The 13,608-nt window shown below is 40.5% G+C and overlaps 2 protein-coding genes across 2 annotated transcripts; one reads left to right on the forward strand and one right to left on the reverse strand.

Annotated features, from left to right (window-relative positions):
- The first annotated feature begins 3,964 nt into the window (after nucleotides 1-3,964).
- On the forward strand, nucleotides 3,965-9,204 carry alox5ap (arachidonate 5-lipoxygenase-activating protein). The gene is made up of 5 exons (XM_080780025.1): nucleotides 3,965-4,094; nucleotides 4,232-4,313; nucleotides 5,970-6,040; nucleotides 7,168-7,249; nucleotides 7,505-9,204. The coding sequence occupies exons 1-5, from the start codon at nucleotides 4,025-4,027 to the stop codon at nucleotides 7,665-7,667; spliced, it is 468 nt and encodes a 155-aa protein (XP_080636151.1). The 5' UTR covers nucleotides 3,965-4,024; the 3' UTR covers nucleotides 7,668-9,204.
- A 568-nt stretch (nucleotides 9,205-9,772) lies between these two features.
- On the reverse strand, nucleotides 9,773-11,986 carry medag (mesenteric estrogen dependent adipogenesis). The gene is made up of 5 exons (XM_080779918.1): nucleotides 11,722-11,986; nucleotides 11,427-11,563; nucleotides 11,015-11,139; nucleotides 10,643-10,810; nucleotides 9,773-10,527 (listed from the first exon to the last, which is right to left on the reverse strand). Exons 1-5 carry the CDS (start codon nucleotides 11,916-11,918, stop codon nucleotides 10,513-10,515), a joined length of 642 nt encoding a protein of 213 aa, XP_080636044.1. The 5' UTR covers nucleotides 11,919-11,986; the 3' UTR covers nucleotides 9,773-10,512.
- Between the last annotated feature and the right edge of the window lie 1,622 nt (nucleotides 11,987-13,608).

A 13,608-nucleotide genomic window follows, 5' to 3' on the forward strand; every position in this document is an offset into this window, starting at 1 on the left:
AATTAACCATGTTAGCAGTTCATCTAAAAATTGAGGTGAGAGAAGTCGGAAATGCACTTGTATGGCACTTTAAGAAAGAAGAAACGAGTCATGATTTGATTTAAGTCAAACGAAGACGAAATACAGAAGTTTGCCACTTCAATCTGCCTGTTCAAGGAATGGATATAACTTGGCTTAAAAAAGGTAAGGTAAGTACTAGGCCTAAGTAATAATAGTATGTGATATGTATACGAAATTATCCCAAAAAGCAACTGAATTTAGACTTGGAGTAATGCAAATTGCATATTTACAGGATTTCAGTTCACTCACTGATGTGCTTGACTACACAATCATAATCAAGTAACGGAACAACTTGCATATTATAACTTTGAAACATGTGCTTTAAATAAACTTTCTGTGGCTTTGTGATTCGAGTTGCCGCGTGCTGAACGGCCATTCAATCGACTGCGCCATCTACAGCTGGACTGAAGAGAACCCCCCCCCCCCCCCCTCCGCTTGTATTAATCTTTGCACAATTATGGAAGAATTATTAGTATCTACATTACTTAATATTGTGCTTAATTTAGGCCTATGCAAGGATTTGCCCATTAACGTGGTAATGCCCAGAACAGTAGCCCAGGTTAGCCTACTCCATGTTATGTTGGATTTTTTTTTAAACTAAATTATAACATGTTTGTGATACCAACGATACGCGCATAAAAAATAATTGAACCTTTAAACCGCAAACCTTGCTGAAAAGTGAAAACTAGAACTTGGAAGTGACTCGTTTCCGTAGATTTCTAATGTTAATACGCCACCTAGTGTTAATTTTCTGGAACTGCAGTATTTCGTTATTTAACCTTATGCCAATAGCACTAGCCTGGAAGGTAATGTTTTCAAGGCGTAGTATGGGTTTATCAGACTACCTATAAGCACCCTTCTGCAACAAGAATTACGTGAATTACTTCTAAACAGCATGGAAAGTTATATGATGATGTAACTAAAAATTGAGTTCCCATACCGGGAGTCGAACCCGGGCCGCCTGGGTGAAAACCAGGAATCCTAACCGCTAGACCATATGGGAGACATAGCGCTCCTTGTGGAAATAAGGCTTATATCATGTAAATTGGTAGTTCGCCAAACATGACGTCACCAGTTGCCTAATTTCACGACTGTAGTCAGATTTAGTTTTATTTGATTAAATGTGTTCCAAGATTGCCAACTGTCAAGGTCTGCGTTGCTCTGGAATTTCCCCCGTGACGTCATGTGGAAGTGGAATTCAAGTACGATGGAAAATAACGTGTTGTGTTAACTTGTGTGTAATCTGTGTATATGTCGTCCGGTACTTTTTAGATCCCTGTGACGTCATGTTGTTGACATAATTTGAAACTGTACACCAAAAGCTGGAAATAAACACAAAATCAAAACTAATAACTTGGTGATGTAGCCTATCTGTCTATCATAGTCCGACCAGTACTAACACTATCCTAAACCCTAACCTAAGCTTAACCTCACAGGAAGCCGGGTGATTTGTAACCCGCAGCACACATGCTTTGTAACCTGTAATCCGCAGCACGAGTGATTTGTAACCCGCAGCAGGAGTGATTTGTAACCCGCAGCAGGAGTGATTTATAACCTGCAGCACGAGTGATTATTAACCCACAGTACGAGTGATTTGTAATCCGCAGCACGGGTGATTTGTAACCCGCAGCACGAGTGATTTCTAACCTGCAGCACGAGTGATTTCTAACCTGCAGCACGAGTGATTTCTAAACTGCAGCACGTGTGATTTGTAACCCGCTGCACGAGTGATTTTTAACCCGCAGCATATTGATTTGTAACCCGCTGCACGAGTGATTTTTAACCCGCATCATATTGATTTGTAACCCGCAGCACGGGTGATTTGTAACCCGCAGCATGGGTGATTTGTAACCCGCAGTACGGGTGATTTGTAACCCGCAGCACGAGTGATTTGTAATCCGCGGCACGAGTGATTGGTAACCCGCGGCACAAGTGATTTGTAATCCGCAGCACGAGTGATTTGTAACCCACGGCACACGTGATTTGTAATCCGCAGCACGGGTGATTTGTAACCCGCAGCACGGGTGAATGTGATGATTTGATTGGCTGAGCATGGAATGTGTGATTTAATTTTTTTTATATTAGCCTAATTAAAATCAAAAGGTAGGAAACCCAAACTATAGACACATAATGTGTTTGGGACTGACAACTGACTTCACAGAAGCAGGCTGTTGTCATTGTGTCGTCATTGGTTGTGTCCGAAATGAAACCACATATTAACAATAATCGTACTAACGAACTAGTCTACTACATAGAAAGAGGCAGCCAGTGGATCTGGATTAAAAGGAAAGACCCTTGCTGGGCTATAAGAACATGACCCCCCCCCCCACACACACACATACATCTGAGAACTCCATTCAAACCCCTCAAACATGAGGGCATATGAGGTATGCGACTATGCGGTCAGCTGTATGGCTGGCTCAGGGAAGAGGACCCCCTGCCTTGCATAGTCTCGTGGGAGGCAAATCTCAATGATTGGGCATGGGACACAAGCTAAGGGGCTTGATCACCCTTTAGCTGGCCACCTTTGATGAGGGTGTATAGTGTTGGAAGGCCGAAACACCCGCTGATTCAAAGGCACACTACTGAGGATGTGTCCCAAAATTGACATACCCTAGTTAAGAAATACTCCTAATGCCACTCTTTAACATCAAGGCAAATCTCATGTGAGCCCGCACAATGGACAGTCTTAACATCACGTCCCGTGTTTTATGATTCTGATTCAAATACATAGACAGTATATTACTATGCGATGTTTTTTTGTTATAGTTCTTCTATTTATAGTGACTCATAGGAATAGAAAATATGTCTATGTGACAACCAGGTATAGTCTGGTGACCACCGGAGAGACGGGTGACAGCTGGAATGTAGACGGCACCCGGGTGAGCAGTATGGGTTAGCGCCTCCGTGAGGAGAAAGCCCAACAACCCTCGGTGAGGCCTTTGGGAGGGCCATGCAAGCAGCAAGCGGAACCGCAGCACCATGACAGTGTGGAACCATTGCCCACCAGTGTCTGGTGCTGGGACTCTGGTGCAACGCACAGGTCCTCGCTCTACTCCTGGTGAGAGCAGGAGTGGACCTGGTGAGACATAGGAGGGGCCCGGACAGGAGACAACCCACAGAGCCTAGTCCCTCCATGTGCCAGAAGTGTACCTCCCAGCCCTGGCAGAGTAGTTTTGGAGTAGTTCCAACGGATTGTGTGCCCCTGGTTTTTCCCTAGTGGGACTGATTGAGGGTAGCTACTGGGACGTAAGTCGGGACTTGATCACTCCCGGCTGGGTCGCCTGAGTGAGGGGTATGATGTTGAGAGACCCGAAACCCCGTTGACCTCAGGATACATCACTGAGGATACATCCCATCCATGCAATGTTTTTTTTTAGTTACTATCATCCTACTATTTAGTATCTATTGAGCAGTCGGCCTACAGTACTCACTTGTAGCATTATGTATATTCGTTTTTGAGGGGAGCTAGCCCCTCCAAATCCAATGCATTGCTTTTGAAATTACATCATATGGCAACCAAGTCTATGGACTTTTAATGTTTGTTTAGAGCACTGACGTGATGGCGTGAGACGTCATGTGGCCAATATAAACATATTGTGACTGTTTTCATTTTATACAATGATAACACACTCACACTCATGCATTCATGTCTAGTCGTAACGCATAGTGGCAGTGAATCTGCAATGAATGAAAGTGAGTCTGCCACATATGTTTAGGCTTATATAATATGTTTAGGCTTATAATAATAAAGTCACAAATTGAGCAAGTGATGGGTCTTGATTTACGGTACACCACAGTTCACAGAGGAAACCACAAGATGTGCGTGGGGGCGTGAACTATTCACGGATATGCATAGGAAGGACGAGTGTCATTTATATAGCTGCACACTCATAAGGCCTGGCCGAAACGCATTCTGTCCGTCTGTCTGTCTCTGAAAGCATCTCCTTCAGACCTAACTAACATGGACTCAGTTGTAGTGGAACACATCTACCTGCTTGTCATTGTCACCATCATCAGTGTCCTTCAGAATGGTGAGATATTTGTTTGTTTATTATGATTATTTATGTTAAATCAATGTATTCATTATTTCATCCCCTGCTACATCAAGGGACTGTGTAAAACTAGTGTGATGCATACGTTGAATTAATACTTTTACATTTGCTTATAGCATTCTTTGCTCAGAAGGTAGAGAGAGAAGGCAAGGCGTCAAATACCCATCCGACTGCTTTTGAACACACTTCATGTGCCAAGTAAGTAACGTTACCATATTGTCTTTGTATTCTAGTGGTCCTTGAGGAGGTTCCAAGTGGTCCCCAGGTAAATGATGGAGAGTCCCTAACCAAATGGACCCTTATACTGTAGATCTTTAACTCTTGAGAGTGTGAAATGAAACCAAATGGACCCTTATGGGATTGTATGCTCTCAAGAGTTAAATTATTGTTAAATATCTGCATTGCTTAATTAACAAGAAGACTACACAATTGGAGAATGTAGAAGAATTGTTATTTTGATCAATGTTTGCCTGTTATCTCTCCTATAAGTAACAACAATATAGAATTAAATTGTGGACAAAAACTTATCCAATGACAACAACATATTCTTGGTCTTTGGTCTGAGAGCCTTTATGTCATAAAATGGTGGCTCAAATGCCGAATTAATAATGGACTTATATGAAAAGGGCCACTGCTGTAAACCATATTTATTGCAGACCATAATATATTTGTTATCCTGACCTGTATGGCCTTTCTTTCAGTTGATGCAAATCTGTGTCTTTACTAGATCAGATTTGCATGTGACTCATGTAAACTTTACATTTGGTTTTGCATTCGCATATCAGTTCTGTCAATGTAGAGGATAGTTCAGCTCCTGATTACAACACAGATAGTTAACTGTAATGAGATTGCGTTCAGAGCTCGCTAACATTTACAAAGGTAGCCGGTGTACATTTTTAGCTATTCTGTTTTATTCATAATATAAGTAATAACATAAGTGTCCCTTACAGCATATCACCCAACTATCCTTGGCTTGTGGAGGTTCATATGTTTTAAATATTTAACAATTGTTTTTAATATGGAGATCATTGGGGCTCTGCTTGGGCTGAAACCTTGCCCAAATCTGGCTAGTAAATGTTCAACAACTCACGGTGAAATAGGAATTAACCACATGAAACGTAGCATCCATATTCTAATTCTGGGCATGTAATAATAGGCAAACATTTGGCAAAGATAGCAGATCTACAAGCTCACAGGGAACCATGTATAGACCCCTGGATATCCTAGCAACAGCCTATAGGGTTTAAGTATTCAAAATGGCTATTGTTGTATAATAAGGCCTACTTGATTAGACAATAGACATGCTTCGTCCACTGATTTCACACTATGTACAAGTGGTGACCATATTGAGCAAAGTTTGACAGTTTTTTCTTGGTGCATGTATTGCAAAGTCCTTCCTAGTTCGTAAAAAAGGAAGTGCTTCTGGCACATTCAGTTTGTAGCCTATAATTCACATTCAGTTTGTAATGATATATTTAAAATGTCAGTCAATATAAATAACACTACATGCCCCCTCTCAAGCAGGCAGTGAGTCACTTTTTCCTTTTTAAATCTCCATCTTTATCCTTTATCTCCATCTTTTAGGAAATTACATTTAAACGTACGTCATAAATATGTCATAGGCAACTGATGTCACAGGCTGGCTGGCCTCGGTTTGTCTTTGGATTTGCAAAAAGATTAAAACATTGCATTGGCCAAACATTACAAGTCTTTCATAAGTTGTTTAACACGGAGGCAGAACATTTTGTGATTGCTTAATATCTGGTTATCGTTGTTGATCGCAATACAAGACCACTTCCTCTGGAAATATGGTTTCAACAGTAATCACAGTTTATTGGTTGTTCTTCTCTGCAGTCGTAACTGTATGGATGCCTATCCCACCTTCTTGGCAGTGATGTGGTGCGCTGGGTTGTGTCTCAACCAAGGTAATGAACTTGACACTGCAGTTTAACTGCTAATTAATTACATGTTAATTACTTTAACTACAAGTAAATCAATTAATTGTTTCTGTCATATTGGTTGTGGTCTTGGAAGCACATAACCGTGTTTCAGTAATTGTACCACAGATAAAAACGTCATTATACACTCTCAGAGTAAGAGCTGCAATAAAAAAAAACTATATTTAGCTAATAAAGTTTTATTTTTAACTTTTATTTTATTTTTGCAAGTTAATACAATAGAACTAACACAACTACAGTGGTTGGAGGTGGTATCCCTTTGAGATATCAAGATATTGTGGTCAGGTAGGACACCTACTGGTTGACAAGAGGTAATGCATGCAGCTCTAGGCATAATATCTCACCTGCTCTAATGGTCTCAATTTTCATAACGTGGTAGACCTGCGGGTTCCAATCCCAGAGCATACAGTTTAGGGATTGCAGCTTTAAGTGATCACTGAGGATTCCACAGTCTAAAGCCCTAACCACAGCAAAGGGTCAAGATGACCCTAGTGATTTAACGCATGGAATTCAATGGCCCAAACCACACCAAAGGGTCAAGACTGTTTTATCGTTAATTCCTTGCAACCGTTTGGACCCTAGGGCTGTATTTTGCGTGTCTTAAGTACCAGGTCTTATTACCTAACTTGAGTAAACTAAAGACCTGGAGGCGTGAGCAATGCTCTTTGGCCACTCAGAATAGCCAAATGGCATTGATCACGCCTCCAGGTCTTTAGTTTACTCAAGTTAGGTAATAAGACCTGGTACTTAAGACACGGAAAATACAGCCCAAGGAGTTCCATGGTGACCCTTTGGTGTGCTTAGGGCTTAAGAAACAATTTGACCAGTCAGTGGTTCTTGTTTCAATGATCAATCAATAAATTGTGTGACTTGGATCAATGGAGCTGTTAGTTAACAAACTCTTTCAAGGTTGTAAAGAAAACATACAATGAGTTCATATTATCATTATTTTCCAAAGCGTTTGGCGGCCCACCACTTCACAGCCCACCAGTGGGCCCCTGACCCCACAGGTTGAGAACCACTGGATACAATAGGCATCTTTATTGGACTTCCTGTTTCACTGAGGGAACTTTGTCTCTGGTTTCTTCTTACAGCTCCTGCTGCGTTCGCTGGAATCCTCTACCTCATGGTCAGGCAGAAGTACTTTATTGGTTACATGGGGCAAACCTGTCAAAGGTGAATTATTTAACCTGGCAACTCAATTAAGTTTAAATAATTTAAACTGGCATTCCTATTTCATGCATGCTACAGACCAAAATTGTCCATAATTATCCAAAACGTCAGACAAAATGTGTGCGTGTGTGTGTGTGTGTGTGTGTGTGTGTGTGTGTGTGTGTGTGTGTGTGTGTGTGTGTGTGTGTGTGTGTGTGTGTGTGTGTGTGTGTGTGTGTGTGTCGTCTCACTAATTCCCATCCCTCATTTGTATCACAGCACTCCAGGCTTTCTGTTTGGGAAACGTGTCATCTTCTTCCTGATCCTCATGTGCGTGGTGGGAATATTCAACTACCTGCTGGCACGCTTCTATGGTGACAACTACAAGGAGTATGTGGAGATCATCACCAGTGCATCATCTGCTCTCCTCCTCATCCCTTAGTCCTGTGCAAGCATACAATGGCTATTCATAGGCCTATATCGCCGGTATGACTGTGTTACGTTGTGACTTAAAAAAAATGTTGGCAAGCGACCTGGTCGTACAAGAAGCAACTTGTCTTTATCCCCCACGTCTTTCAACCACTAAATTCCCATTGACCACTATATGATTTATGTTTTAGCTAAAGCATCACAATTTATTGTTCATACTCTATTAATATAAAATACAATGTCAGGTGGGACACCAATTTTATCCGACCAGGACAGAGAAACCATTCATGAGTTTACATTTCTTAACGTTTCAGTTCCAATTGTGGAACTGAAACTGATAAATCACTTGTGTGATGTCTCTCTCCTGATTGGATTAAATTGGTGTCCCGAGCTGAAAGTCAGTTTTCTGTTTAGGCCTACGGTACTAAGGAGATGGGAGAGTCCTGTTAGTGAACACTCTAAACAACAATGATTACTGCATTAATGCAGTAGACTGAGTAGAGCTACTTTTCAACAAACCACTTTAATTTAATCACTTACATGATTTCCAGGATCTTAGCATTAGACAATGTTCGGCCTTCTGTTTGCAGAGTGACGTGTGGGACACATGTTCTACGGTGGGAGTGGTTCTCAATCATTTACCAGGATATGTACAGTCTGTCACATTATTGTCCAAACATAAAAAACAGGAACACGTGAGACACCGTGACACATACTTACCGCTATGTCTCTTTACAAGAATACTTGTCATATCTAATGAATGAATACATGCGCAAGCTCTATCATAAGTCGTTAATAGTTGAATGAAATACTAAATTTGATTTTAGAGCATGACATACCATTCAATATCATAGTTCAATCCTTTGGAGATAAAAGTTTGCAAATTGAATATCCATTACACTTCTCTTCTATTAATAATGACATATGTTATTCAATGCCCACAAACCTGAATGATGATATGTCAACTATGGCAATATGAGTGATCTCTATTGCTTCTCCTTAAGCAGCTTGTGCATTAATTAGCACTTACTACACCAAACTAACAATTCTATGTTAACAAATTAGATTTCTTATCAACATAGTCAAACTAAACGGACATTTATCAGAACTTTGTTTGGATTTATTGAAAGGATCACCTTTTGAGATGTAGTAACCCCTGTATTCACTGATTTTACATAAGCATGTCATCTCTGAGATTACTATGTTCCTTTCAATAAACTATCAAGCTCTATCATTAAAGCCTTTGGCAGATATTATGATCAGACCCAGAAATGTTACGGTATTTGAAAGAACCACCATTAATAGTATTAATAGCCTATTTACATTATTCCTTTAAGCTCTACATTAAGTCTATGTTCCTGTTTTTAATAAATTGTCAATTACTGATAGACACTCCTACTTGATAACTGTCCTGTCCCACACATGTGCACAGAGCATTCTATCTTCTATCTAGCAATCTATTGATGATCATCATGATCATGTTAGTAAGAATTGTTTAAAATACTTTAGAGTAAATTCCAGAGGAATTGAAACGTTAATGTCAATAAAGTGTGACGCTACTGTAACAAAGAGAAACTGGATACCTCCCTTGGAAATATTAAGCTAGGCAATACATTTTATATAAAAATATTGACTTTAGTTTGATATAATAAACAGTTAAACACCATTATAAGCACTTATTTATTCGTCTTATTATTTATTCTAATTAATCTAATTCTAATACATTTATTTTTCTATAATTTCTATACCACGATTTTGCAACGCATTTTTTCACCCAGTGCCAATTATCTGATTCTAATGTAATCCTGGGCGCTACACTTCCTCTGCTAACCTGGGGGGGCAGCGGACTGACCTCATGCTTCCTTACATGCATGAGGAGTCCAAGCTGCTTATTTTCACTTGACAGGGGAGAGTTTCACCGGGCGGACCGACCAGTTCCTTTCCCTTCCATCAAGCGCCACGGCTGGCCAAGGGGAGGTAGTTTAGAGACCAGGATTACTTTTTTGTGAGGGTTCCTACCCTAGGGGACACAGGGAGAACATGCAAACTCCACACATAAAGGCCCTTTCGTCAACCCCGTCTCGGGTATGGGCACTGAGGAGAGAACACGCTAATACATTTTTTTAATTGTTTGTTTTATTTGAAAAAACAAATAAGTTTCACAATTCTTAAACAAAACAAATCTATCTAATCTATTCCCAAGATGTATGAATTACATTTTCATTGGTCATTTTACATATCAAACCAACATAAAATAACAATTCTTTCTGGGAGACATAGGATATGCCACAATAATATATATAAAAAAACAGAAATAAAAAGACAAAAGAAATATTCTATATACAAATTAAGTTTGTTAATTGAGTGTCCTGTCCCACACATTAAAACATGTCAATCAATCATGCAAGTTTACAGTTGTAAATGTGAAGATGTACTAAATCACTCAGTGTAACATTAATGAAGATTTTATATCTCCATGACACATTTTACATTTGATTTCAGGATTTGAATACAGACATGGAAGTTCTCCCAGTACTTTGAATACAGACATGGAAGTTCTCCCAGTACTTTTCAACATTCTTATATCAGAATCAAATTCTCAATATGAATAGGAAAGTAACGCCTCCATGCACTAAACTGAAGAAATGTAGCCAAGTATAAATGAGGTCAGGTGATGCATTGTTCCGTAGGGTACCAGGTCCCAGGTCCTTATTCTGTTCATCAAGATGATCCCCTTATGGAAGCAGACCCCATCCCTGCAATGGTGGAATCTTATGGATGCATACACAATCCCTGGTGGAATCTTAATGTAAGCAGAAAATTGCTTCATATCTTGCTCTGAAGTCATTGATGAGGGTTCAGGTCAGCCTCATCTTTCAGGGGGTATAGAAACATAATTATGATTAGGCGCACGCCACTGTTAATAATAAGACAAACATTTGGAATCAGTTGGCTATAATAATTGGGATATGGGCTAGATATGTTTACCTTAAATTGCCGTTTACTAAAGCCGAACCAGTGTGGGAAGTCAAAAAGAGAGTCGGAATAGTATTTGAGGGTGAAACTTGTGTCTCTCCATACTGGTTTGACAATCCCTCTGTTTGTTAGCACATGGAGACTTCCTGCCCAGGTCTGCAATGCCTCCCCGAAATCAATCTGGTTAAAAGAAAAATAAGTTGGGTTGGTCACTTTTAATGAGCATGACATCAGTGTGTAGGTCACATTGTAAAAGTATGATGGACTTGAACTTGAACGTTATGATGATGTCATTTCAATTTGGTGGACCGCCCTCGGAGACCTTTGACTGTATTCGGTTTCATTTGAACACTATGATTTTACAGTGTAGGTGCATCTGCTTACCTTGACCCTGTAGCTCTCCCCAGCAACAGAAGAGATGGTCCAGTTGAGTCCTCTCTCCAGCTCCCACTTGATGAAGGGGTCGCTCCCATCCATGGACAACACAAACTGCTTCAGCACTGACAAAACTGAAGAGAAGAGAGTCTGAGTGCTGCCCTTCATGCTTTTTCCTCCTCCACCCAGTGCAAAAATGTTTGGACAGTGAGTCAGCCTTCACTGGCTTCTACTGCCTGTAACCGGCCCAAACATAGTGTGCTGCACTATGCAGTATGCAGCGAAAACAATAATAATAATTGGGTGCCGTTATATTTTATTTGAATCATGTCAGCAACCCACAGAAACTTTATGATCCAGAAAATGAGCAACAGCACATTTGCTTGAGTGCGCTGCTCAAAGTTAGAAATGGAGAAATTACCTTTCGGTGCTTTGTGGGCCCTTTTGTTTGTTAAAGAAGTGGTTTGTTCACACGCAGACACTAAGATGTAGATCCTCTTTGATAGCAGGCTCTTTCTGACACGTGTGTAGTCCCACAAATTATGCATTTTAATTGTTCTATATTGGAAAACAAAAAAGGCAGACGGCTCAGAAAGTTAGTAACAGTACAATATACAATATATATTAGGTACAATAGATCTATATTGTAATAAACCTTACACTGCATGCAAAATTAAAGTTAGTTAAATTAACACTGGGTATTTTACTGTCCTTACCGTCCCAGTGAGTTGTGGAAAACCACTTTTCCTCTGCAGCACTGGAAGTCATCGATGAGCACCAAGCAGTTATCATTGCTTTGGACATAAGAGCAGCCTGTGTGCGTCTCCACCACAAAGTCAGGCGGGGGGTTTCTAAGGAAATGCTCCAGTTCTACTATGTTTATCTTACCGTCTGGAACTACGTCTACAGTCATGATTTCTAGCCTGATTGAACCTTTCTCTGTGTACGGGGTTGTTGTAGCCTATAGTGTGTCTGTGTGTGTGTGTGTGTGTCAGCTCAGCGGACTGCAGCTGTTTTTATACATCCAGATGTTGAAACGTGACACGTGACAAGAAAGGCTGGCCTACTTACTGGAAATAAGACCAAGTAAACACTTCGAAAGAACAAAGAGTCACTGTATGAGGTATTGTGGCTCAAATTGACATGGACATAATAGCAAGACTGTTTGCTTTGTGTGTGCCAACAATGATTGGCATGCATGTTGTAAGAGCAAGATGTCATGCTTCATAACTAAGACAGCATGCTGTTAAATGGGGTTTGATGTTTTTGTAAAAAATAAATATATTATATACTATATTTAAATGCTATAGACCATGTCTGCAACTGCAATTAAAATTATTTAAAACAACCTTTTGTAACAGAGAGATGGGGTTCAGTGCTCAGAAAAGGTTGAGATTTCCTGTGTTGAGCGGTCTCTCCATCTTTTTATTAAACAGAAAATACATTTTCAGTTCAGGACACCAATTTCATCCAATCAGGAGAACCCCACAAAGACGCACACGCACACGCACACGCACGCACACACGCACACACACACACACACACACAAACTGTAGGCTATATTTGATGATTTCGGTTACAGTACAGTAACTGTCATTTCTCAACCATTTCGGACGCAGGCGGCTCCCCGGGCGTGTTCCTGGGGGTCTGGATGTTCCCGCTCGTCTGAACCGGGCCAGTACCCTGGACGCGTTCATGTGGGTATGGAACTTCCGGGGACCCCCACATGGAGTTGCGGGGCTGCTCCATAATATCGCACGTGCATGTATTTAAGTCATCAGCGTGCACACCACCTTTTGGTCACACCACCACCACGACCACACACACGCCCAACAAGACGCTGCTCTAGAGAGACAGTGTTTGTTACAACAATCCGTTTGTTTTAATGTAACTTTTATCGACATGTAGGCCTACATGGAGTTAATGAGAGTCGTCAGTGTTTTTACGAGGCTGATGAAAAACCAAACAACTATAAGAAGCTGTGGAAACAGAAGTAGGCCTTTATGTCCATCAGCTGATCAAACTCTGGTGAGTGTTTTCAGGTGTTAGCCTACTGTTAGCTTAGCTCAGTGCTTTTCAACCCTTTACATCAGGGTCCATTATTTAAATGTTGTCGTTGGATTAGCCCCACAAGCAGAACCCAATGGCAGTAAAGTTTCTGACATTATTAAGACTATAAAGCGAAATCCAAATTTCATAAAAGCTTTATGGAGGGTTCCGAGAGGGGTTATCGGATAAGAGTGGATAAGAGTTTGTTTGTCCATGCTGTATTGATTTTGTTTTGGTACCATCATGGAGATAGCAGGAAAACGTTGATCAAAATGACAATTATTTTACATCTAATTGTACAAGACTTATGGTAAATGAATTGGCCTAATGCAGGTATTTAACAATATGTTTTACTCTTGACGGGTCCATTTGGTTTCATTCTATCTCGAGTTAAAGATATATATATATATTTATATATAATAAGGGTACATTTGGTTAAACGCCATAGCTGCACGGGGACCACCTGGAACCTGCACGCGCGCGCGCGCGCGCACACACACACACACACACACACACACACACACACACACACACACACACACACATACACATAT

This window comes from Protomyctophum bolini (genome assembly GCF_963924005.1).
Source record: "Protomyctophum bolini genome assembly, chromosome: 13".
Lineage (NCBI taxonomy): Eukaryota > Metazoa > Chordata > Actinopteri > Myctophiformes > Myctophidae > Protomyctophum > Protomyctophum bolini.